The 23,963-nt window shown below is 45.1% G+C and overlaps 1 protein-coding gene across 1 annotated transcript in view; it reads right to left on the bottom strand.

Moving 5' to 3' along the window:
* LOC124802715 (zinc finger and SCAN domain-containing protein 22-like) overlaps positions 1–23,963 on the bottom strand; it is a 765,984-nt gene that overhangs the window by 256,230 nt on the left and 485,791 nt on the right. The window contains exon 4 of the mRNA XM_047263680.1: positions 5,652–5,990. Within this exon, the coding sequence (XP_047119636.1) occupies positions 5,652–5,990 (339 nt within the window). The remainder of the gene's footprint in view (positions 1–5,651; positions 5,991–23,963) is intronic.

Genomic DNA, 23,963 nt, shown 5'->3' with positions numbered 1-23,963 from the left:
CCTATCTTAACCCTTTTAGTGCCAAATACGATCTGATCGTGATCCAGATTTTCGGCGAAAAATGCCAGTAACGATCTGATCGTGATGCCTTTCTCATTCGCTAGGAAATACTAACAACTTTGCCTTCAAGCGCGGAAAAAATGAATGAGAAAGGCATCACGATCAGATCGTTACTGGCATTTTTCGCCGAAAATCTGGATCACGATCAGATCGTATTTGGCACTAAAAGGGTTAAAAAGGTGCAGTAAATATTTTCTGGTCGGGTTTTATTTTGCACAACCTGCACCTGCCAAAGTAGATGGCGAGTTAGGCTTTTTCGCACTCAGTCCTCGCCCCAGTGTCGCGCTTTTACCGCTGTCGTTAGGGCCAATATTCGTCAACATACTCCGTGAAACACGTTATTTGACGTTTGCTTTTCCATTTCCCTATCCTGCTCTAGATTATTGCTGTTTCTTAAATCGCCCAGTTTTCAGGCATCAGTCCATCAGTGCATCTGATGTCGACAAATCGTACTGTCGGCGAAATTTGTGCAAGTCTAACACGGCTATCCGGCCTTTTGCCTGAGAACTTTTGCTTCATAACATGAAGCGAAAAAAATAAAAAACCGCATAATTGAAAATATGTTGTACAATTTGTTTGCCTAATCATTTGTTAGCACCCAAAGTTGTGCCTTGTTTGAATAGGTGGAAGCGATGTGCATTCATGTGCCGAGATAGGATCACAGAACTTGCATCACTGTAACACATAAACTGAGTATCTGTTCCATTTCGATTTCAGAATCACGTCGCTGTACAGTGTAGAGTTGCCTGATACCTACGTTCATGAAGATGACGACAGGGAGAGAGAGAGAGAGAGAGAGAGAGAGAGAGAGAGAATCCTCTGGAATAGCATGAAATAGGTCGCCGAGCTTAATATCACTAATGATCTCAAAATGGTTGATTCTATGAGATGCTCTGGAACCGTTTGGCACTTAATCCACGGAACTGAGGAAAGACAGGTCATAAGGAACAATAAATCACTACTGTACTTCTCTAAATGACGTCTGTTAAACGCTGAGAATGGAACATTATCTCTCTATCGCCCTCGCTCCCTCTCCCTGCGAACTAGTACTCGAAAGTATGTATGGGTTGAGGGATGAGGAAAACTACTTAAGATACTGTTGTCTATCCCCAATTGCACCAGTAAATTTCTTGAGTTTCCGTTTCCATTCACTATGGCACGCTTTCCTGCACACTAATTCTACAGGGTGTTCGACATACGACGTAACAGCTGTGTCAAGTGTTAAAAGGAAATCAAAAGGAGGCAGGCGGGCTCCGGGCATTGCATATGCACTGGATTCTCGGATTCTACCAGATGGTGTATCGGTTTTAGAACTGCACGAATTAGGATTTAGGAAAGAAATCTTTGCTAAACTGTTGCCGTATTTAGAAATTCAGCCTCGTGAGTCACTAGCATCTGGTGCTGTGCACAACCTGCAGATGAAAACACTGCCAAGTATTTGTAGTACATCAGGTGACCAATTCAGATACCAATGGCTTGTATCAGAATTACGACTAGCTGCTGCAGTCTCTACATCGTGCAATGGAGAGCGGCTCGTTTGTTTCGCCCATGGCCAGAGTTAAGCTTGGTGGCTTGTCGGTTTGGTGCACCGCCAGAGGGCAGGAGCTCGCGCACGTGATCGACACGAGCGCCGATGTGGCTGTGGAGCGAGGAGAAGTCGATTGTGGAGTCTGTGGACAGCTAAGAACAGGAAGCGAGCTCCAAAGCTAATGAGCCCAAGAACCGAGTTTGTGGTAACGTCCAGAGATCAAGGTCTCACAGCAAAGTCGGCAACGCGAATCGATACGACAGACATTAGCGAAGGCCCGCTTCAACCCGTAACGACGTATGGGAAACGCTACAAATGGCTACGCTTCTATCCCAATCACGGCAGCGTCCTCACGCTGAGGCCAATATAGTGTCGAGCATGCAAGCCCTCTGCCCAGTTCGAGACGTCAGCTACAGCAGTCAACGCCATCGAGTTTCTGATGGAATGAACTTCATTAATGTTGAACATTGTACGTGATGAGAACGGTTTGTTACTTAGTGCATCGCCGCGCGGGATTAGCCGAGCGGTCTGAGGCGCTGCAGTCATGGACTGTGTGGCTGGTCCCGGCCGAGGTTCGAGTCCTCCCTCGGGCATGGGTGTGTGTGTTTGTCCTTAGGATAATTTAGGTTAAGTAGTGTGTAAGCTTAGGGACTGATGACCTTAGCGGTTAAGTCCAATAAGATTTCACACACATTCACATACTTAGTGCATCAAGTGATGCTTTGCTAGTGTATGACAGTTCTAAATTATTCAGTAATCCTGTGGCAAATAGGAGCGTCAAAGTTAGGTGCACACAAGCAACATATTAGGGCGGTGCACCCTCCCGGATCAGAGAATGACGATTCCAGAGGAGACAAAGACAGATGCTTCCACGTTACAAGAAGAGCCTTAGCAGGAGGCTTTAATGACCGACAGCTGTTTCATCATCGGTTGAGTGGTGCAATGTAGAATACAGTGAAAAGTGCAGTCTGTGCATTCAATGTGTTGAACTACCAGCAATGCTCCAAACGCAAGGGTTCCACACAAGGGTCGTGTGTACAGTCAGCGTATTGGGGTTTTTCTGTGTTGGCACGCTGAACATACGGTTGCTTCCCCTAAGCGAAAGCCATTTTGATCTCGTTAATTTTTACGATGTGAGCTTTATTGATTGTGTACTTGCAGAATGAAAAATTATTTCATCGTTATTACGCTGTGAGCGTGATTGATAGTGTATGTGCAATACTACAGAAAATTATTTTGTCATTATTAAGCAATGAGCGCGACTGATTTTTTATGCCCCATTGTACAGAAAACTGCGATTGCGAAACTTTAATTGCGAAACTTGCGTGGCGCTGTTGAAGTGACTAAATAATAGCTATGCTTTGGTGATTAATTGGTGACGAGATTAATATTTAGTTGAGTGTTAACGCAAGTAATCCCTAATTAAGCCAGAGAGTTGTTTTCTAATTTTTGCTTGTTCAAATTGTTATTTGAGGAAGCCGTTTTTTCATTGGCCGTTTTGGTGTCTGTGGCTAAGGGACGTATATTGTGAACTACGGTTTTTGATGTCCTAACTTTGCGTACTGGGGCGAAGTCTTATTTAAATTTTGTTATATTGCGCTGAAGTGATTTGATGTCGTTATCCTCTTATTTCAAGCACTGCCTCCAAGAACTGTAATTCGACAGGAGACAAAGCTCAATTTTATTATTTATTGTCAGTTGTCATTAACGATATCTTATGTTTGACAGGTTGTATACGAAATTGGGCCCACACTTGCAAAGCCTCCAACCTCACTCCTTCCAAACTCAACATTACAGCGTGAAGTAGTGGTTGACTGTGAAACTCTCTTTTTTCCCTAGTGAAACATGGCTGTATTTAATGGGATACATGAACTGGAAGACAGCTGACGGTGGGATCGGAAAAACCTCATCAGTTACATCGACAGTCTCTACGAGAGGTGTGGTGTGCAGTTAGTGCAACTAATGGTTCAGTGTTTCCCCAGCAAACTAAATCGTCTGACACTTACGTGGTTAATATGTTGCAACTATTTTTCAGGGAACTAACAAGACCTACAGTTATTTCGTACAATATAATGCAGGAACAATGCGTCTGTGACAATGTTGCGAGATGTTTTTCATGATAAGAACTGTCCACTGTGAGCAGATTCTACTGACACGCCTCTCTAAGATGTTTTAATTGTCTCGAACTCCTTTCCGAAACCCATACGAAAAAACCCAAACTCCTCCCGAACAGGCCATGAAGATCCAACAGTACCGACCGGCCGCCGTGTCATCCTCACCCATAGGCGTCACTGGATGCGGACATGGAGGGGCATGTGGTCAGTACACCTCTCTCCCGGCCGTATGTCAGTTTCCGAGACCACAGCCGCTACTTCTCTGTCAATAGATGGCAGAGGGATAGAAAAACAATTAAAATCGCTCAAAAGAGGAAAGGCCGCTGGACCTGATGGGATACCAGTTGGATTTTACACAGAGTACGCGAAGGAACCCGCCCCCCTTCTTGCAGCGGTGTATCGTTGGTCTCTAGAAGAGCGTAGCGTTCCAACAGATTGGAAAAGGGCACAGGTCACCCCCGTTTTCAAGAAGGGACGTCGAACAGATGTGCAGATCTACAGACCTAGATATCTAACGTCGATCAGTTGTAGAATTTTGGAACACGTATTATGTTCGAGTGCAATGACTTTTCTGGATACTAGAAAATTTACTCTGTAGAAATCAGCATGGGTTCCGAAAAAGACGATCGTGTGAAACCCAGCTCGCGCTATTCGTCCACGAGACTCAGAGGGCCATAGACACGGGTTCGCAGGTAGATGCCGTGTTTCTTGACTTCCGCAAGGCGTTCGATACAGTTCCCCACAGTCGTTTAATGATCAAAGTAAGAGCATATGGACTATCAGATCAACTGTGTGATTGGATTGAAGCGTTCCTACATATCAGAACGCAGCATGTCATTCTCAATGTTGGAAAATTGTACTGAAATGCAGGAGGATCTGCAACGAATTGACGCATGGTGCAGGGAAAGGCAATTGAATCTCAGTGTAGACAAGTGTAATTTACTGCGAATAGACAGAAAGAAAGATCCTTTATCATTTCGCTACAATATAGCAGGTCATCAACTGGAAGCAGTTAATTCCGTAAATTATCTGGGAGTGATTTAAAATGGAATGACCATATAAAATTAATCGTCCGTAAAGCAGATGCCAGATTGAGACTCATTGGAAGAATCCTAAGAAAATGCAGCCCGAAAACAAAGGAAGTAGGTTACACTACGCTTGTTCGCCCACTGCTTGAATACTGCTCAGCAGTGTGGGATCCGTACCAGATAGGGTTGATAGAAGAGATAGAGAAGATCCAACGGAGAGCAGCGCTCTTCGTTACAGGATCATTTCGAAATCGCAAAAGTGTTACAGAGATGACAGATAAACTCCAGTGGAAGACTCTGCAAGAGAGACGCTCAGTAGCTCGGTACGGGCTTTTGTTGAAGTTTCGAGAACATACTTTCACCGAGGAGTCAAGCAGTATATTGCTCCCTCCTACGTATATGTCGCGAAGAGACTATGAGGATAAAATCGGAGAGATTAGAGCCCACACAGAGGCATACCGACTCGAACAATACGAGACTGGAATAGAAGGGAGAACCGATAGAGGTACTCAAGGTACCCTCCGCCACGCACCGTCAGGTGGCTTGCGGAGTATGGATGTAGATGTAGACGTAGAAGTTGCTCCTCAGTTTGCCTCACAAGGGCTGCGTGCACCACGCTTGCCAACAGCGCTCGGCAGACTGGATGGTCACCCATCCAAGTCCTAGCCCAGCCCGACAGCACTTGAACTTCGGCGATCTGACGGGAACCAGTGTTACCACTGCGGCAAGGCCGTTGGCGAAGCCCATACTAACTTCGGTTAAAACCGATGCCGGTGTCCCAGAAACAGGCCAGTTGGCATGCAGTGATCGGAGACAGAGTCACAAGCATTGGTTCCTGCGCAACGACGGGTCGTGTCTGAAATATCCCGCCAGTGTCAGGACCATACCCTGAGCGTCGTGGAGGGCGTGCAGGGGGCGTACCTGTGTGCGTGCGCATGTGCCTCTTGAGCAGCGACGGCCGGTCGAAGGCCTTGCCGCAGACCTCGCAGGGCAGCAGCGTCCGCTCGCCGCGCGCCGGCCGCGCCGCCTTGGGCCCGGGCGCCGCCGCCGCCACGGCCGCCGCCGCCGCCGCCGCCGCCTCCAGCGCCAGCGACAGCGACAGGTCGCCCGCCGTCGACGCCGCCGACGACGTGGACGATGACGACGACGACGACGTGGACGACTCCCCGGACACGGACTTGCGCTCGTCGGTGTCGCCGGCGCCAGGGCTATTGACGAGCACCCGCGACAGCAGCGACATCGACAGGTCCAGCGGCGAGTCTGCAAACATTGGCGCTGTTGTTAAGAACGGCTCAGTAGACCAAAGATACAACTCAGTTTCCCTGATAGCCATTTTGCTCATAGAATTTCCTATTGGCTCTCCGTTTCTCGTTATTTTTTGAAGGTGTAGTTAAGCTGTAGACTTGGTATATTAACAGAATGATAATTCCAGAATGAGATTTTCACTCTGCAGCGGAGTGTGCGCTTATATGAAACTTCCTGGCAGATTAAAACTGTGTGCCGGACCGAGACTCGAACTCGGGACCTTCGCCTTTTGCGGGCAAGTGCTCTACCAACTGAGCTACCCAAGCACGACTCACGCCCCGTCCTTACAGCTTTACTTCTGCCAGTATCTCGTCTCCCACCTTCCTAACTTTACAGAAGCTCTCCTGCGAAACTTGAAGAACTAGCACTCCTAAAAGAAAGGTTTTGCGGAGATATTGCCCGCGAAATGCAAAGGTCCCGAGGCCGGCACACAGTTTTAATCTGCCAGGAAGTTTCATATCAGCGCACTCGCCGCTGTAGAGTGAAAATTTCATTATAGAAGCAACCCCCAGGCTGTGGCTAAGCCGTGTCTCCGCAATATCCTTTCTTCCAGGGGTGCTAGTTCTTCAAGGTTCGCGGGAGAGCTTCTGTGAAGTTTGGAAGGTAGGAGGCGAGGTACTGGCGGAATTAAAGCTGTGAGGACGGGGCGTGATTCGTGCTTGGGTAGCTCAGTTGGTAGAGCACTTGTCCGCGAAAGGCAAAGGTCCCGAGTTCGAGCCTCGGTCCGGCACACAGTTTTAATCAGAGGAAGTTTCAAAATGATAATCGTCTCTGTTGATCCGTTGTGGACATGAGACAGCAGCCCGCCAAGTATTTAACACTGAAATTCTCCAACAGCCATGCAGAAGAGATGTTATTTTATTTTATTTTTACTGCCAGTTTCGGCATTCCATTATGCCATCTTCAGGCCCCACATGCATCTCTCAAAAATAAACGATATCGACATACTGGGCCAAACCTAAACCGTGCTTCCTTAAAGGACTTGATCGCAGTCAGGTCTTCGAAGCAGGCACTTGGTATACGGTTTAGAATTCACGACATCCAGCAACATATGGCCTAGTACGCCAATACCATTTATTTTTGAGAGATGCATATGGGGCCTGAAGATAGCATAATGAAATGCCGAAACTGGCAGTAAAACAAAATAAAATAACATCTCAGTAGCACGGCTCTTGCCGAATATCATTGTTAAATAAGAATCATAACAGTACGGTAACGAAACGTACATAAGAAGGTCGGTGGCAGTCGTGAACCACCTGACGATCCAGCCAAAAAAGTTCTGTGTGCCTCTGGGTGGGGATGAAACATTTAGCCTTGGTTTTGGGTTGGTGAGGACGTGTAGTCTCTTGCATTATTACAGTGATAGTTTCCCGAGCATATAAAATGATCCAGGGAGAGTCAGAACGAGAAACAATGGTCCATGTGTAGCTTATTCAAATGTTACCTGTTCCCAGCGTAAGCAACGGCTGTAGAGGGTGTCGTGGAACGGACGCTCATACCACACTAACGGCGTCGTAATGTATTCTCTGGACCTCTATCAACAAAACGCATCACGCAACCGCCTTCTTACCTGCACATCAGTATATCAGCTTCCCTCAATGAGTTAAACCAAAAAACAAGAAATATTTAAAAGAGGGGACGAATCGTCCTTAAATCATAGCAACCGTGACAATCGGAATATCGAAACTTGTGAGGAGTTATCAGTTCAGAGAGCACGAACTCTGAAGAAAATTGCGTTCCAGAAACTAAACAGTAGCTCTTGCTAAACGTTTGTTCCAGAACAATAGAACTTTGTTAACTAGGAAATCAATTTAACATTGCGACAAGAAAGGACTTTAGCTAAACTCTTCATCTACACTCCTGGAAATTGAAATAAGAACACCGTGAATTCATTGTCCCAGGAAGGGGAAACTTTATTGACACATTCCTGGGGTCAGATACATCACATGATCACACTGACAGAACCACAGGCACATAGACACAGGCAACAGAGCATGCACAATGTCGGCACTAGTACAGTGTATATCCACCTTTCGCAGCAATGCAGGCTGCTATTCTCCCATGGAGACGATCATAGAGATGTTGGATGTAGTCCTGTGGAACGGCTTGCCATGCCATTTCCACCTGGCGCCTCAGTTGGACCAGCGTTCGTGCTGGACGTGCAGACCGCGTGAGACGACGCGTCATCCAGTCCCAAACATGCTCAATGGGGGACAGATCCGGAGATCTTGCTGGCCAGGGTAGGTGACTTACACCTTCTAGAGCACGTTGGGTGGCACGGGCTACATGCGGACGTGCATTGTCCTGTTGGAACAGCAAGTTCCCTTGCCGGTCTAGGAATGGTAGAACGATGGGTTCGATGACGGTTTGGATGTACCGTGCACTATTCAGTGTCCCCTCGACGATCACCAGTGGTGTACGGCCAGTGTAGGAGATCGCTCCCCACACCATGATGCCGGGTGTTGGCCCTGTGTGCCTCGGTCGTATGCAGTCCTGATTGTGGCGCTCACCTGCACGGCGCCAAACACGCATACGACCATCATTGGCACCAAGGCAGAAGCGACTCTCATCGCTGAAGACGACACGTCTCCATTCGTCCCTCCATTCACGCCTGTCGCGACACCACTGGAGGCGGGCTGCACGATGTTGGGGCGTGAGCGGAAGACGGCCTAACGGTGTGCGGGACCGTAGCCCAGCTTCATGGAGACGGTTGCGAATGGTCCTCGCCGATACCCCAGGAGCAACAGTGTCCCTAATTTGCTGGGAAGTGGCGGTGCGGTCCCCTACGGCACTGCGTAGGATCCTACGGTCTTGGCGTGCATCCGTGCGTCGCTGCGGTCCGGTCCCAGGTCGACGGGCACGTGCACCTTCCGCTGACCACTGGCGACAACATCGATGTACTGTGGAGACCTCACGCCCCACGTGTTGAGCAATTCGGCGGTACGTCCACCCGGCCTCCCGCATGCCCACTATACGCCCTCGCTCCAAGTCCGTCAACTGCACATACGGTTCACGTCCACGCTGTCGCGGCATACTACCAGTGTTAAAGACTGCGATGGAGCTCCGTATGCCACGGCAAACTGGCTGACACTGACGGCGGCGGTGCACAAATGCTGCGCAGCTAGCGCCATTCGACGGCCAACACCGCGGTTCCTGGTGTGTCCGCTGTGCCGTGCGTGTGATCATTGCTTGTACAGCCCTCTCGCAGTGTCCGGAGCAAGTATGGTGGGTCTGACACACCGGTGTCAATGTGTTCTTTTTTCCATTTCCAGGAGTGTAGAATGCGCTACTCCACTGAAACGAGAGATGAACAACAGGCAAAAAGAAGAAAGGGGAAAAAACGGAAAACATAGGCAGCAGCTACAACCGACACGAATGTGGTTTTGGAGGGCAGTCACACGGACGAATTGCACCTAGAGAGAAGTAAATGATGAAGTCCTGTAAGCAATATAGGGAGAAACTTGGTGGCCTGTGCTCTGGTATTCGAATGGATAATGAACTTTTTAAAGGCAAAATTCTATCTACATGGTAATAATTCTTGGAAGATAAGGGACACAAATTTTACCAAGGAATGAAAAGTGATAGGAGAGAACAGAAATAAATATTTGAAGCAGCACCAATATGATGATGACAATGTTCGAGACGTAGACTGACTGATCTTGAATCTTGAAAAATGTAAGTCATCGTGAAGATTTCGAATCTCCATTTCATGCAGTTCGAAATATCATGATCAGCGCCGATACGACTAATACAAGTTTGACATCCGGGAAATCTTTAATGGAGCGCCAGATTGTGCTTTATAAAGCTCGACGTATCGAGAATATGCAAATGAAGTCAGTATCAGTATTTAGGAATTCATTATGAATGAGATAAAATCATGGAAAAATAAAGTAATATCAAGCTTGCTTGGGAACATGAAACGGGAATGATACTATTCAGAAGATATGTACGTGAAAACAAAAAATGGCTCTGAGCACTATGGTACTTAACATCTGAGGTCATCAGTCCCCTAGAACTTAGAACTACTTAAATCTGACTAACCTAAGGACATCACACACATCCATGCCCAAGGCAGGATTCGAACCTGCGACCGTAGCAGTCGCGCGGCTCCAGACTGAAGCGCCTAGAACCGCTCGGCCACAGCGGCCGGCTGTACATGAATTATTATGTAAACAATACAGTAGCTCTATTAGAATATTTTCGTTTGTCCTAACGTTAATACAAGCCGAGTTAATGATTCTGAAACGAACGAGTCGCTGCGTACTAAATAGCGATCGGTCATTAAAAACGATATTCTTTTTATGGTAATGACCACCATCATCAGAATCAGCAAGACATAATAAGAAGAAAGCAGGTGAAGAGCTGTAATATCGTTTCAATAAACAACTACTTAGTGGAGATATTTACTCATGAAAAACTACCATTGTGAACCACAGAGTTGCAAAAATAAATTGGTTTCTGTGAAACTATAAATTTCCTTACGTAATTCTGTCCAAAGGTGAAGATAGTCGAAAAAGACAACAACTTTAACTGTCATCGATACTAGGGTCTTAACCAATGTTCCGGATTTGTTACTGTGACTGACTGAATGTTCTGCTGCAACTTTTCATTAATTAGAGAATGATGGCCTCAATTTACGCAACCAAAACAAGAGTACTTAAAAGAAACCTCGAGGCCGAGACTTAAACCGCGCTTCATGAATAATAAGCGTAATATTAAATCTGTAGACCACTTAGCATGAAATGCGCAGGCGGCACAGAACAAAGGTGAGCCGCTAAACAAACGCGTCGCGGCCCGCCTGCCACCATATTTCCATCAGCAGAATAATCCCTGATACATAATCACGAGTCAGATCTTCCGCGGGAGCATCTGGAACAAAGCTCGCTCCGTAAACATTTCACATTCACGCAGGCCATACCTTCTTCTCCTTCCCCACCGTAGCGGAACGCAATCGGGGTATAAGAAGAACGGGCGACAGCACAGGGGGAAAAAAAGGGAAAAAAGGGGGGAATGTAAGGGCGGGAAGGAGAAAAGACAAGAAGTTGGCGAATCGCGGTAGCTCACAATGGCGGGCTGCACCACGGCGCTCTTTAGAAAAATTCCCGACGAGCGGTTGGAGTGGGCGGCGGGGGACAGTGCAGTGAGAGGCTGCTGATGGTGGTGGACAGTACAATAGGGCGGAGAATCTGCTCAAGTATTCAGGGCGACAGCGGCCGGAGGCGGAGAGGTGTCTGCGATGGCCGCTACCGGCATCGCGCCGTGGGGCCGGCGGTGAAGCGAGGGACGAAGTACAACTGATGGACAGCGCGTAACAAATCCGTTACCATTCCAGCAGGCCGGAAACCAGACTTCTGCGTCGACGTCCTCGTTGTTAACACGGCCTACCCCGCGACGGCACTTCGTGTTGCGTCGAAGGTAGGAGTCTACGGTTCGTCGCCATTGATACGTTCGTGCAGTGAGCGATCAATCCATCGCTCACGCACGTTGGTCAGCAGAGCTTGTTCCTAGCTGCTTACCTGTCCCCTGATGATCTTCCTGCAGTAGTTTGTGCATCTGGAAAGCGTTTCTCTTGTATTTATTTATTTATTTATTTATTTATTTATTTATTTTTACTTTTTTATGACGGGTAGTGGTTGGCGACTGTTTGTTCGCTAAAGGAGCCCGTGATACCAATCGACAAGGCCCAGTATAATCTCGCAGGCGAGTGCCAGGTATTGACAAATAACTGAAATATAAAACTTCCTGGCAGATTACAACTGTTCAAAAAAATGGCTCTGAGCACTATGGGACTTAACTGCTGTGGTCATCAGCCCCCTAGGACTTAGAACTACTTAAACCTAACTAACCTAAGGACATCACACACATCCATGCCTGAGGCAGGATTCGAACCTGCGACCGCAGCGGTCGCGCGGTTCCAGACTGTAGCGCCTAGAACCGCTCGGCCACTCCGGCCGGCAGATTACAACTGTGTGCCGGACCGAGACTCGAACTCAGGACCTTTGCCTTTCGCGGGCAAGTGCTCTACCAAGTTTGGAAGGTAGGAGACGAGATACTGGCAGAAGTAATGCTGTGAGGACAGGGCGTGCGTCGTGCTTGGATAGCTCAGTTGGTAGATCACTTGCCCGCTAAAGGCAAATGTCTTGGGTTCGAGTCTCGGTCCGGTACACAGTTTTAATCTGCCAGGAAGTTTCATATCAGCGCACGCTCCGCTGCAGAGTGAAAATCTCATTCTGGTAACATCCCCCAGGCTGTGGCTAAACGATGTCTCCGCAATATCCTTTCTTTCAGGAGTGCTAGTTCTGCAAGGTTCGCAGGAGAGCTTCTGTAAAGCTTGGAAGGTAGGAGACGAGATACTGGCAAAGTAAAGCTGTGAGGACGGGGCATGAGTCGTGCTTGGGTAGCTCAGTTGGTAGAGCACTTGCCTGCGAAAGGCAAAGGTCCCGAGTTCCAGTCTCGGTCCGGCACACAGTTTTAATCTGCCAGGAAGTTTCATATCAGCGCACGCAAATGAAATATAATTTGTGGTCTTCGTATTGAATAATTCGTTCCTTCCAGATTCAAACCCAGCGAACTCCATAACATGTATTACAATTTTTCAAGAACTGTTCTTTCTAATGGTACTTTTCATTATTTTGCTTCCATTCCTCACTGAACATTCAAGGGTGTTTCTCTTTTTATCTTTCATTTTCTTGGGAAACTGGGCATTGTAAAACTGTGTGCCGGGTCGAGACTCGAACTTGGGATCTCTGTCTTTCGCGGGCAACCACTCTACCAACAGAGCTAGCAAAGCACGACTCACGACCTGTACTCACAGGTTTACTCCCGCCATCACCTCGTCTCCTACCTTCCTAACTCCACAGAAGTTCTGCTGCGATCCGTGCAAGATCAGCGCTCCTGGAAGAAAGGATACTGCGGAGATATGGCTGAGCCACAGCGTGGGGGATGGTTCCAGAATGAAATTTTCTCTCTGCAGCTTAGTGTGCGATGATATGAAACTTTCTGGCAGATTAAAACTGTGTTTCGGACCTAGATTCGAACTCGGGAGCTTTGCCTTTCGCAGGAAAGTACTCTACCGACTGAGCTGCCCAAGCCTGAAAGTGACTTATTTTAGATTTTAATCTTTCACTGTTTTGAATGTCTTATTGTGATATACTTGTTCCATTAGAGTTCTGTGCTAATCATATTGAGATTATGTCTACGAGCAGCTGAAAATAAAATTCAGTTTATATTTTGTCGTACGCGTTTCGTCCCAACCTGATGAAACGTCTAGAGTACCTTGTAACGTATACAAATTTCCAACTACATCCAGTGCTTTTGACTTACTTATCCTGCCGTAAAATATAACTGTCATCAGTCCGAAGATTGTTTTGAACACCCAAGTGCTTTACTAGTTACGGTCTCGTTGCAGATGGTATGCCGTTGCCTTCTTCCGATTTTTGAACTGACTTACTCATCCAGATATAGGGGGACCTACAGTTTAATGTGGCTTCAGAGCCATTTTTCAGATCAAAAAACATCTCCAGAGGAGAAAGGAGCGACAAGTAAGACATAAAATCCTAGGATTGGCATGTTGTCGAACTCGAGACCTTAGGATTTGTAGTCTGGCACTTTAAAACATTTCTTCTTGTTTCTTTTATCAGGTTTCTTCTTGAAAGGCTCTTTGGGTACGTTGCATGCGGTCTTTCAAATTCAGTGGAAGAGAACTTAAATCAGTTTTAAAAAAATATTTATTTATTACAGCGAGTGTCCAGTTCCCTGACGGAACACTGCCGTTCTGGCACGCCTTATTCTGCTGTGGTACTTTATTTGGTTTGATTTTCTCCGGTGGTCGATGCCGTCATGGCTAATCATTTCCAGGAAGCGTCGGCATTTTCTTGTCTTTGGATGGTCTCGAGTAAAGACGTTCACTTGGAAGCTCCCTCCGTGCTCGATATAAACCTTAACGAAACGTATAGGCTAATCACAGGATGCATGAAGCTCACACCTCTGGAAAAGCACTACCGAGGTTCGGGTTTCAGAAGTCCCAAACCTCGTAGGGTAACTCATGAACATAAAGAGCAGTTCAAAAACACATCTGATGAGCGCGAACCACTTTACGGATGAAAAAGTCTAAAATCAAGATATCGCTTCCTCAATTTCACCTTTAATGTACCCCTGATAGGGTAGACTATTTTAGAACATGAACCGAGTGATATTGAATTAAACTTCATGTCATGGAAAATTCTAAACCGTATCATAACTGGTGTAGCCCTTGTAACAATCAAGCTGATAAAATGGAGCCCATTAGAACTCAATGACAATAACTGCGACTGTGGAGAAATACAAAACATGGAATGTCTTCTAACATGCCGAAATTGTCCTGCACGTTGGTCCCTAGCCGACCTCTCGCTAAACAAGCCTGAAGCTTTTGACTTGATCCGGTATTGGGTCGAAAAATTGACAGCTCCGGACACGATAAATTAAGTATGGGACTTGAATGCTGTAAACATTTCTGGTCCTGGAGTGTTCGATATATTTGACAAAATGGCTCTAAGCACTATGGGACTGAACATCGGAGGTCATCAGTCCCCTAGAACTTAGAACTACTTAAACCTAACTAACCTAAGGACATCACACACATCCATGCTCGAGGCAGGATTCGAACCTGCGACCGTAGCAGCAGCGCGGTGGCGGACTGAAGCGCCTAGAACCGCTCGGCCACGACGTCTGGCGATATATTTGACATATAGGAAGTTAAAAATTGATTCGGCAGACAAGATACTGAATGAACATTTAGCAGAAGGAACATGTGAGGAAAGAACATCGAACATCCTTACCCGTAAAAGAGGCAGGTGGATAGAACTAACGTTGCGGCGTGCACTACTGCCTTAACACTGGAAGAAATACTAGAAGGGAAAAGGTGTGGGGTCCAAGAAAGGGTAGAATACGCGAAAAGCCATTACAAAGTATAGTGGGTGTAAGGAGGAAAACACTCACCCTAGATGGATGGAGATATAATGGGAGGGAGACATTAAAACAGATGAAGTACTGGTAAAAAATGAACAGTATCTGAAGTAAAATTAGTTTTTTGTACTTTTCTATTCAAATGCGTTGGTTTAATTGAATTAAGGTAATGTGAATAAAGATGACCTGCCTGTATAGATTAAATGTGCGACACGCTAGCTTGAGAGACAAGAATGTGTCTGACACTTATCGGCTCAACACGACGGCTTAACGACCACTGGCGTCGTATACCGACCTAAGTGAGTGTGGTTCTTAGGCAGCTATTTCAAATTAATTTAGACGAATCCTGAGCTAATCCCCAATCATCACTTCTGAAAATACGACACACAGTGGTTTAAAAGACGACAACACACAGACCAAAATTTACACGATTTATAGACAGATGGCACACACCGTTTCCCTCCCGGCTGGGCAAGAGAAAGGACATCCGACCACAAATTTAAAACGAAACAAATCTTCCAAGTCATGAAAACAGCGGACCCGGCACCACAGGAGGAAGTAAAGGGTACAGAGAGGATAAGAATAACGAAAATGAAATGAAAATCGGAATTACTAATAATTTTAGTTTTAAGGGGGGTAGGATGTCAAACGGGCCGACTTGGAGCGGGAGAGTCACCACAGTACATTTTAATTTCTGCTGTCTATACTTGTACAAATAAATTCATAAAACTTTGTCACCATGACCAGGAAGGATTGAGGACTCAAACTCATCGCAGTGGAAGTTCAAAAACGTAGCAAAATACCTTTTTCTACATGTGAAATTTATCATTTTTTCACTTATTGCTGGCTCCATTTGTTGCTATAGGTACACTTTTCTTCCTCAGTAAGAGAGATTCTTCGATGAATTTTTCATAGCATACAAACAGTAGTTGCAGGTGTATGAAACTCTAGAATTTTCCGAATCTATTAAAAAACTGTGGAAAAAATTTAGATAATTAACTATAAAACTTGAATTTTTTATAAACATGAAGTTTAAAATGTAACAGTTCATTCATTTTTTCATAAATTAAATAACTTCTAGAGTTTCAAACATCTGTAACTATGGTTTGCATGCTGTGCAAAAGTCATCGAAGAATCTCTCTTACTTAGGAAGAAAAGTATACCTATAGCAACAAATGGAGCCAGTAGTAAGTGAAAAAATGATGAAATTTCACATGTAAAAAAAAATTGTGTTTTGTTACGTTTTTGAGCTTCCACTGCTATTAGTATGAATGCTGAATCCTTCCTGGTCATGCTGTTAAAGTTTTATGAATTTATTTGTAAAAGTATAGAGAGTGGAAATTAAAATGTCCTGTGGTGCCTCTCCTGCTCCAAGTCGGCCCGTTTGACGTCCTACCCCCCTTAATTCAGCTTATGCATACATCGCTTCTACACGTGTACTCTACAAGACACTCAACAGTATGTTGCGGAGAGTACTAGTGGCACAACCGTCATTACCCTACCGACATTTTCCGCGTTTCACGAAGGTAAAAATATACACGGTCGCGAATCCTTATTGGTATCGACTGAGATTACTCAGAACGCCATGGAGGAGAGTACGACAGAAACTCGAGCCCGGTCAGGCCGGCGCTGCCCCGCGTTTGGCATCCACGATCGTTAGGCAGCCTCTGCCGCTGCCTTTGTGGCGGCCGCGCCGGCCGCTCTGCCTATGACGGATGCCGGAATGCAGACGCCCGCAACATTGTTGGCACTGCCGGAGGAATGCCAGGCACTCCCGAGGACCGGCCCGATCCTTACCAGGAGCGCCCGCTCCCACGGGGCGCTCGGGCTGTCCCAAAACGTCGCCACCAGCCACTGTGGGAAGGCCCTCCGGGCTGCTATTTTGTCCTGCACTTCCACTCCTTCCCACACTTTCTGTCCTACGACTAACTATACGTGTAATTTGTAACCCAGTTTCTTGAAGGTACGTTTACCTCAACACTGAAAATACTTCTCTGCAAACTAGGTCGCCAATACAGGCTGTTGAGGTCACAACCGACTCAGAGATCGCCGGTTCGACTCCTTCTGATGGAAGACATACAGTTACTTAACGCTAATACTATGAAACGATATGAAATAAATACTGTTAGTTCTTCTCCTTCTGCTTCGTCTGCACTTCCCGTATTAGGCCAGTTGTGGCTTGTAACTGTTCCCATGTTTTTCTCGGTCTGGCAGGATCTTTCTGTTTTTGGTTTAATGTTCTTTACCTGAGGCAATATTGACCCTACGACTTATGTTAGGAAATAGATTAAGGAAAGGCAAACCTACGTTTCTAGCATTTGTAGACTTAGAGAAAGGTTCAAATGGCTCTCAGCGCTATGCGACTTAACTTCTCAGGTCATCAGTCGCCTAGAACATAGAACTAATTAAACCTAACTAACCTAGGGACATCACACACAGCCATGCCCGAGGCAGGATTCGAACCTGGGACCGTAGCGGTCTCTCGGTTCCAGACTGTAGCGCCTAGAAGACTTAGAGAAAGCTTTTGAAAATGTTGACTGGAATACTCTCTTTCAAATTCTGAAGGTGGCTGGGGTAAAATACATGGGAGCGAAAGGCTATTTACAATTTGTACAGAAACCAGATGGCAGTTATAAGAGTCGAGGGGCATGAAAGGGAAGCAGTGGTTGGGAAGGAAGTGAGACAGGCTTGTAGCCTCTCCGCGATGTTATTTAATCTGTATATAGAGCAAGCAGTAAAGAGAACAAAACAAAAATTCGGAGTAGGTATTAAAATCCATGGAGAAGAAATAAAAACTTTGAGGTTCGCTGATGACATTGTAATTCTGTCAGAGACAGCAAAGGACTTGGAAGAGCAGTTGAACGGAATGGACAGTGTCTTGAAAGGAGGATATAAGATGAACATCAACAACAGCAAAACGAGGATAATAGAATGTAGTCGATTTAAGGCGGGTGATGCTGAGGGAATTAGATTAGGAAATGAGACACTTAAAGTAGTAAACGAGTTTTGCTATTTGGGGGCAAAATAACTGATGATGGTCGAAGTAGAGAGGACATAAAATGTAGGCTGGCTATGGCAAGGAAAGCGTTTCTGAAGAAGAGAAATTTAATAACATCGAGTATAGATTTAAGTGTCAGGACGTCGTTTCTGAAAGTATTTGTATGGAGTGTAGCCATGTATGGAAGTGAAGCATGGACGATAAGTAGTTTGGACAAGAAGAAAACAGAAGCTTTCGAAATGTGTTGCTACAGAAGTATGCTGAAGATTAGATGGGTAGATCACATAACTAATGACGAGGTATTGAATAGAATTGGGAAGAAGGGGAGTTTGTGGCACAACTTGACTGGAAGAAGGGATCGGTTGGTAGGACGTGTTCTGAGGCATCAAGGGATCACCGGTTTAGTATTGGAGGGCAGCGTGGAGGGAAAAAATCGTAGAGGGAGACCAAGAGATGAATACACTAAGCAAATTCAGAAGGATGTAGGTTGTAGTTGGTTCTGGGAGATGAAGAAGCTTGCACAGGATAGGGTAGCATGGAGAGCTGCATCAAACCAGTCTCAGGACTGAAGACCGCAACAACAACAACAACCTGAGGTGACAATCCCTTTGAATGTACTCTTTGTACCATTCCAGTTGTTTTTCTTTTTATCCAGTTCGCAATCACAATTTCCAGCTCCTTTCGAATATCACAATTTCCTATTTTATCTATTCTTTTTCATCCTTTTAATGCTCTACGAAATCTCATTTCCGTTCCTTGTATTTGCTTTTCTTGTCTTTCATTCAATACCTACAGTTCATTACCACATAGCAGGGTTAGCAAAGCGATTATTTTACAGAATTACAGTCGTGTTTTTTCCTGTTCATTTATTCTTTGAAGTTTTGTTAGTTGTCTTACAGGTATTTTCTAATCAATTTAACTTAACCTGATACCTTCTTCGCATTCACACGATATCTTACGTCCAAGATATTTTTCCTGTTTAATTTTTTTTTCACTAACTACTATCACAGTTTTCATTGTATGTTTTCCACGATATGTACCACTTTTTCCATTATATATGCAATATATATTTTCTTTAGTCCATATACTCCTTTTTGTAAATCATTTTCGCTTTGAAAAATCAATGTAAAATCATCAGCGCACTGTAGTGAATTTAGCTTTACCAAATCGATCAGTTCTCCCCCGGTGTTTATCCCACAGTTTCATCTGCGAACTCCATCGTCAGTGTAAATATTGAACATGGTAGGGAATAAACTACAGCCGTGTCTCACCCTTTTATTTATTTGTATCGGTTCCGTACACATGCCTGCTATATTTATCATTGCTGATGTTTCTTTACACATGTTTGACAACTGGTAGAAGCTGTAAGAGGTAAACTCACCGCTCCGTTATTCTCCATAATTTTTCTTTAACCACATTCTAAGAGCCTTCTAAAACCTATAAAATCATTCTGTACCTCTTTGTTAACCTCTCTTTGCTTCTCAGTAAGCTGTCGTAAAAGGAAAACTGCATCAGTCGTTCAGCGTCTCTTCCTAAATCCGACCTGTTCTTCCACTAGTGAACTGTGTTGTTTTGTCTTCTGTAGAAAATACAGTTTATATGATGTCTAAGTAAGCCTATCCTCCTGTATCTTTTATTCCTACTTTCTTATATACATGTAGGACTTTTGCTTTCTTTCATTTTTTGATAGATCTTTTTGCTTCCAGCACATGTTAAACGCTTGTAACAATTTAAGGTATGTAATGATGCTTAATATTTAATCAACTGTGAATTAATTCCACTTCTTGCTTTCTAATTTTTTGCGAATTTCACAGAAGCTTTGAGTTTTTTCATTGTTTGCCACCTAGGCCTTTTACTTCTACCTCTGTATCTTTTCCTTACTTCTCTTCCATGTTAGCGTCTTAGTATTGTAGTATTTAATGCATTGTTCTTTCACAATATCGTTCAAACGAATTATATCCTTCTGCTAATTACAGATTATGTTTGAAGTACATTCTAGTCATGGACATACGGTTTTTGCCACTTCGGGTCGTCACGTCTGCCAGATGATGACACTCTGTCGGAATTAGTCACAGCAGATTAAAAGTGTTATTGAATAGTCTACTTTGCTCGTTTTTAAACAGAACAGCTCTCATACTAGTACTAGTATTACATGCCCTGATAAAGGTCGTTTCATTAGTGGCTGAGACAGTGCGTAAATCACGTTTCTAAATGACACCGTCTGCAACCCAGACGATTTTCATTGAATTTGACAACTGCCGCGAAAGCCTATGAACGTGCATCAGGTCATCACCAGTTCTGTCATTAGCCTTACAACCAAGTGAAAGCTGCCTTTAATACTTCCCCCTGAAATGGGGAAATGAAAATATTTTAATTTTGTTTCCGTGACACAATGTCCTAGAAAGAAAATAACGCCCTGGCGCGTGTATGTGTGTTGCTAGTGGGTGTGTCCGGCTGTATATTCTTGTAAGACACGGGACTCGAATTGGGGAGGACGGTAGTTCAGACCTTCGTCCGAAAATCTAGATTTCCTTGAATGTAAATTCCAAGATGATCCCTTTGACCAGGTACCCCCGAGTTTCTTCCCTGTCCTTGTGCAAGCCGAACTTGTGTTCCGCCTGTTAAAATGTTCAGTCCAGTCTTCTGTCCTCTTTATAGTATCCTCCAGTAACATCGTCGACGCAGAATCAATAAAGCGCCTACGAAATTTCAGATTGCAAGACAATACGAGCTCCACGTCTGAACGTTGCTACCAGGCAGAGAAGAGCGTACAAGGGAGCGCGTGGCACTCATTTTGCGGAGACCAGCGGACAACAGTATTTACGAGCCAAGCGAACTCGTTTACGGACCAGCAGGATATTATAACGCACCAACCGTTGCTAGGAGACGGAGCAACATCCAGTTTGTGTCACAGCTTAATGCTACCTGCGTCCCAGCTGCGAAACTACAGGTCCACCGGCAAAACCTTCCGCGGTAACGGCAGCTCGGCCAATTTACAGGGAGCGATTTAGGCGAACACTTCTCAGAGGGGCCGGCATTGTAATGTAGACTAATGCACAGCAGCCCCCGTAAAGAAAAACAGACGCAGACATCCGAGTCACGTTTTTTCGCTTAACTGAAATGAACTTCGCTCTCAAACCGTGTCTGAATAGCACCACACTCTTGCTGATTTCTTTTATTTCTAATTTACAGCAGCTGGCATCGTTGGAGGGAAGAAGCCGGTATGTTGTGTTTGCGTAGTCAGGCGGTACATGTGCCTGCTACTCGCCAGTGTAAATGGAAGGAGCCCGCTCTAATGATTGTTAATGGTGCGACATGGAATCTGAAGCCATGGGGCATAACCCCAGCTGTTTGGAATGGGCCTAACAGTAAGATTAAACATCCTCCTAGAGTTTCTCACTATCAGAACTGTGTTGCACAGCTTCACAGTACCCATATAATTATTTAGCCACCATGGGCTGTTTATTGAATTCAATCTTTGTTATACTAGTAGCTTCAGTGGCATGACCATTACGACGCTAACATAAACTGATTATATGAATTAATGATCTCTTACAAATTCGCCTGTGTGACAACGTTGTGATGCTTCTTCTTCTTCTTCTTCTTCTTCTCCATTGCAATTATTAGGCAGTTGCCTGTTACCGCGCTGATTTCTTCCTTGGCCTTCTCAATCTTTTGTGACCTACCGGATGATAATTTCTGACTTCGTAAGGAAGTCTGACACTGCCCATACTGTCAAGACGTTCACTCCATTCTTTTCTGTGTCTACACTTTTGTTTCTTTCTTTAAATATGTTTAATTATTTCCTAAAGTCACCGTTTCTTAATGTGTCTCCGTTGGTACTGCCTTTCACAGCCCTACGAATTCTCATTTCAGCTCCCTGGATCTTACCTTCTTGTAGTTTGTCAATGGCCCATGACTCACTTCCGTAAAGTAATTTTGGGGTGGCCACTATTTATAAAACTTCATACGGGTAATTTTTTCTTATATCCGCACCAGTGTTTCGAACCATTCCGTTCATCATACATTGTAGAACATGGAGCTACGCAGCAGACAACCCCCATGGGTTCACATACTGTCTCAACGACATCGTCAGTTGCGATTGCAGTGGCGAGGGGCCGTCGGTGTTCGACCGTCGATCAATGCAAACGTGTCAGCTCTTCCGGCTGATCACATCTTTGGTGGACCAGGTCGATGGTCGTCTCCACTAACGCCATCGTCGCGGTGAATGGCGGCTCGATACATGCAGCGCACCACGGACGCAGGCTGGTGGGAGCAGTATTATGCTGTGAGAGACATTCTCCTTCGCTTGCATGGGACCTTGTGGTAGTAATCGAAGACACGCTGACAGTTGCGAACCACCTGATCTCTTCATGCTTCTTTTCTTCTCCAATAGCATTGTTTAGCAGTAAAATTGACCAAGTCTCAGAGCCCGAACCGTGCTACAGTGGTATAAGTAGCCTTGTAGTGAACTTACGTTCATGTCTCGCCGACCAAGTTCACCTGATGTGAACCTGTGGAACTCATTTGGGTCGTCATCGGGTGCCATCATCGCGTACGCAGACCAGCAGCCCGTTACTTACGCGAATTACGTCCGTGCGTAGACATCTAATGTCACATACCTCCAATGAGCCAACGAACCTCCAATGAACTGTCGGATCCCTGATACGCAGAATCATTGATGTTTTCCTTCCAAAGGCAGACAAACAAGCCATTAAGCAGGTGGTCATTATGTTGTGCCTCATCAGTGTAAATGATATTCAAAACATTTAGTGATCGTGTCTCATATTGCAGAATGCATTCAAGTATAATTCTTAATCAATTAATAATTTGTTCACTCAGATAACACAACAATACTGCTTTATGCAATTACCGTGTCTCATATTGCAGAATGCATTCAAGTATAATTCTGAATCAATTAACAATTAGTTCACTCAGATAACACATCAATACTCCTTTAGGCAGTTACAGTGTCACAAGTTTGGAGATTACTGAGAGTGACAGCTATCTGAATCGGGAAACATTCGACACAAAGTGTTACGAATGGTGCCAAGGTTTAAGGATCAATACTTGTGGGCCGGCGACCAACTTAATTCGCCCTTACAACAGCTGGTGTAATGGGGTCTCATTACTTATTAATCTACGTACGTGACCTATTACTAATAGTATCTGTACACATGTAGCCTGAGGTACTGCCTCACAATGCTATAAGCAAAAAAGTTTGACGACCTCTGTTATAGACGGTTCACCACATCCTGTTTCTTGGGGACTCTAGCAAGACACTGACTGCATAAGCAAATGGGGTGATCGAAGCAAGGTAACGCCCGATAAGTGTGCAACACACTTACAACACACACACACACAAAATGGCTCTGAGCACTATGGGACTTAACTTCTGAGGTCATCAGTCCCCTATAACTTAGAACTACTTAAACCTAAGGACATCACACACATCCATACCCAAGGCAAGATTCGAACCTGCGACCGTAGCGGTCGCGCGGCTCCAGACTGTAGCGCCTAGAACCTCTCGGCCACTCAGACCGGCCCTAACACAAAGGTAACACGTTTACGATCGTAACTGACGAAAGCTACAAGGAAAACTACAGTAGTCTAAGCTTACTTGTGGTGGCCTACGGTAGCTTTACAAGTCTACTGTAGGGATATTTAAGCCCTCACTGTGCACTCCAAACTCAAAAGTGCAACGTGACGCGATAAACAGGCGTACCAGGCACTACACAACACATGTGCCCATCTTTTCATTGGATTTTCACTGCGGTTTTAATTTCACGACCGATCGGTGGTTGAACAGAAATAGCCGTCGTAGACAGAGCTGTGACAATATTGCTGCGTTGCTTGTAACGCCGGAAATGCATATTCTCCTATTTCCATCTATTGTACTATAAATTTTTCCTTATTTTGTTACCTGAAGATATAAAATTTCTGTGTCTTCATATATTGTAATTGTTTTACTATGTGTAAATATATAT

The sequence above is a fragment of the Schistocerca piceifrons genome, chromosome 6, assembly GCF_021461385.2.
Source record: "Schistocerca piceifrons isolate TAMUIC-IGC-003096 chromosome 6, iqSchPice1.1, whole genome shotgun sequence".
NCBI lineage: Eukaryota > Metazoa > Arthropoda > Insecta > Orthoptera > Acrididae > Schistocerca > Schistocerca piceifrons.
This window is presented reverse-complemented; position numbering and strand designations above follow the sequence as displayed.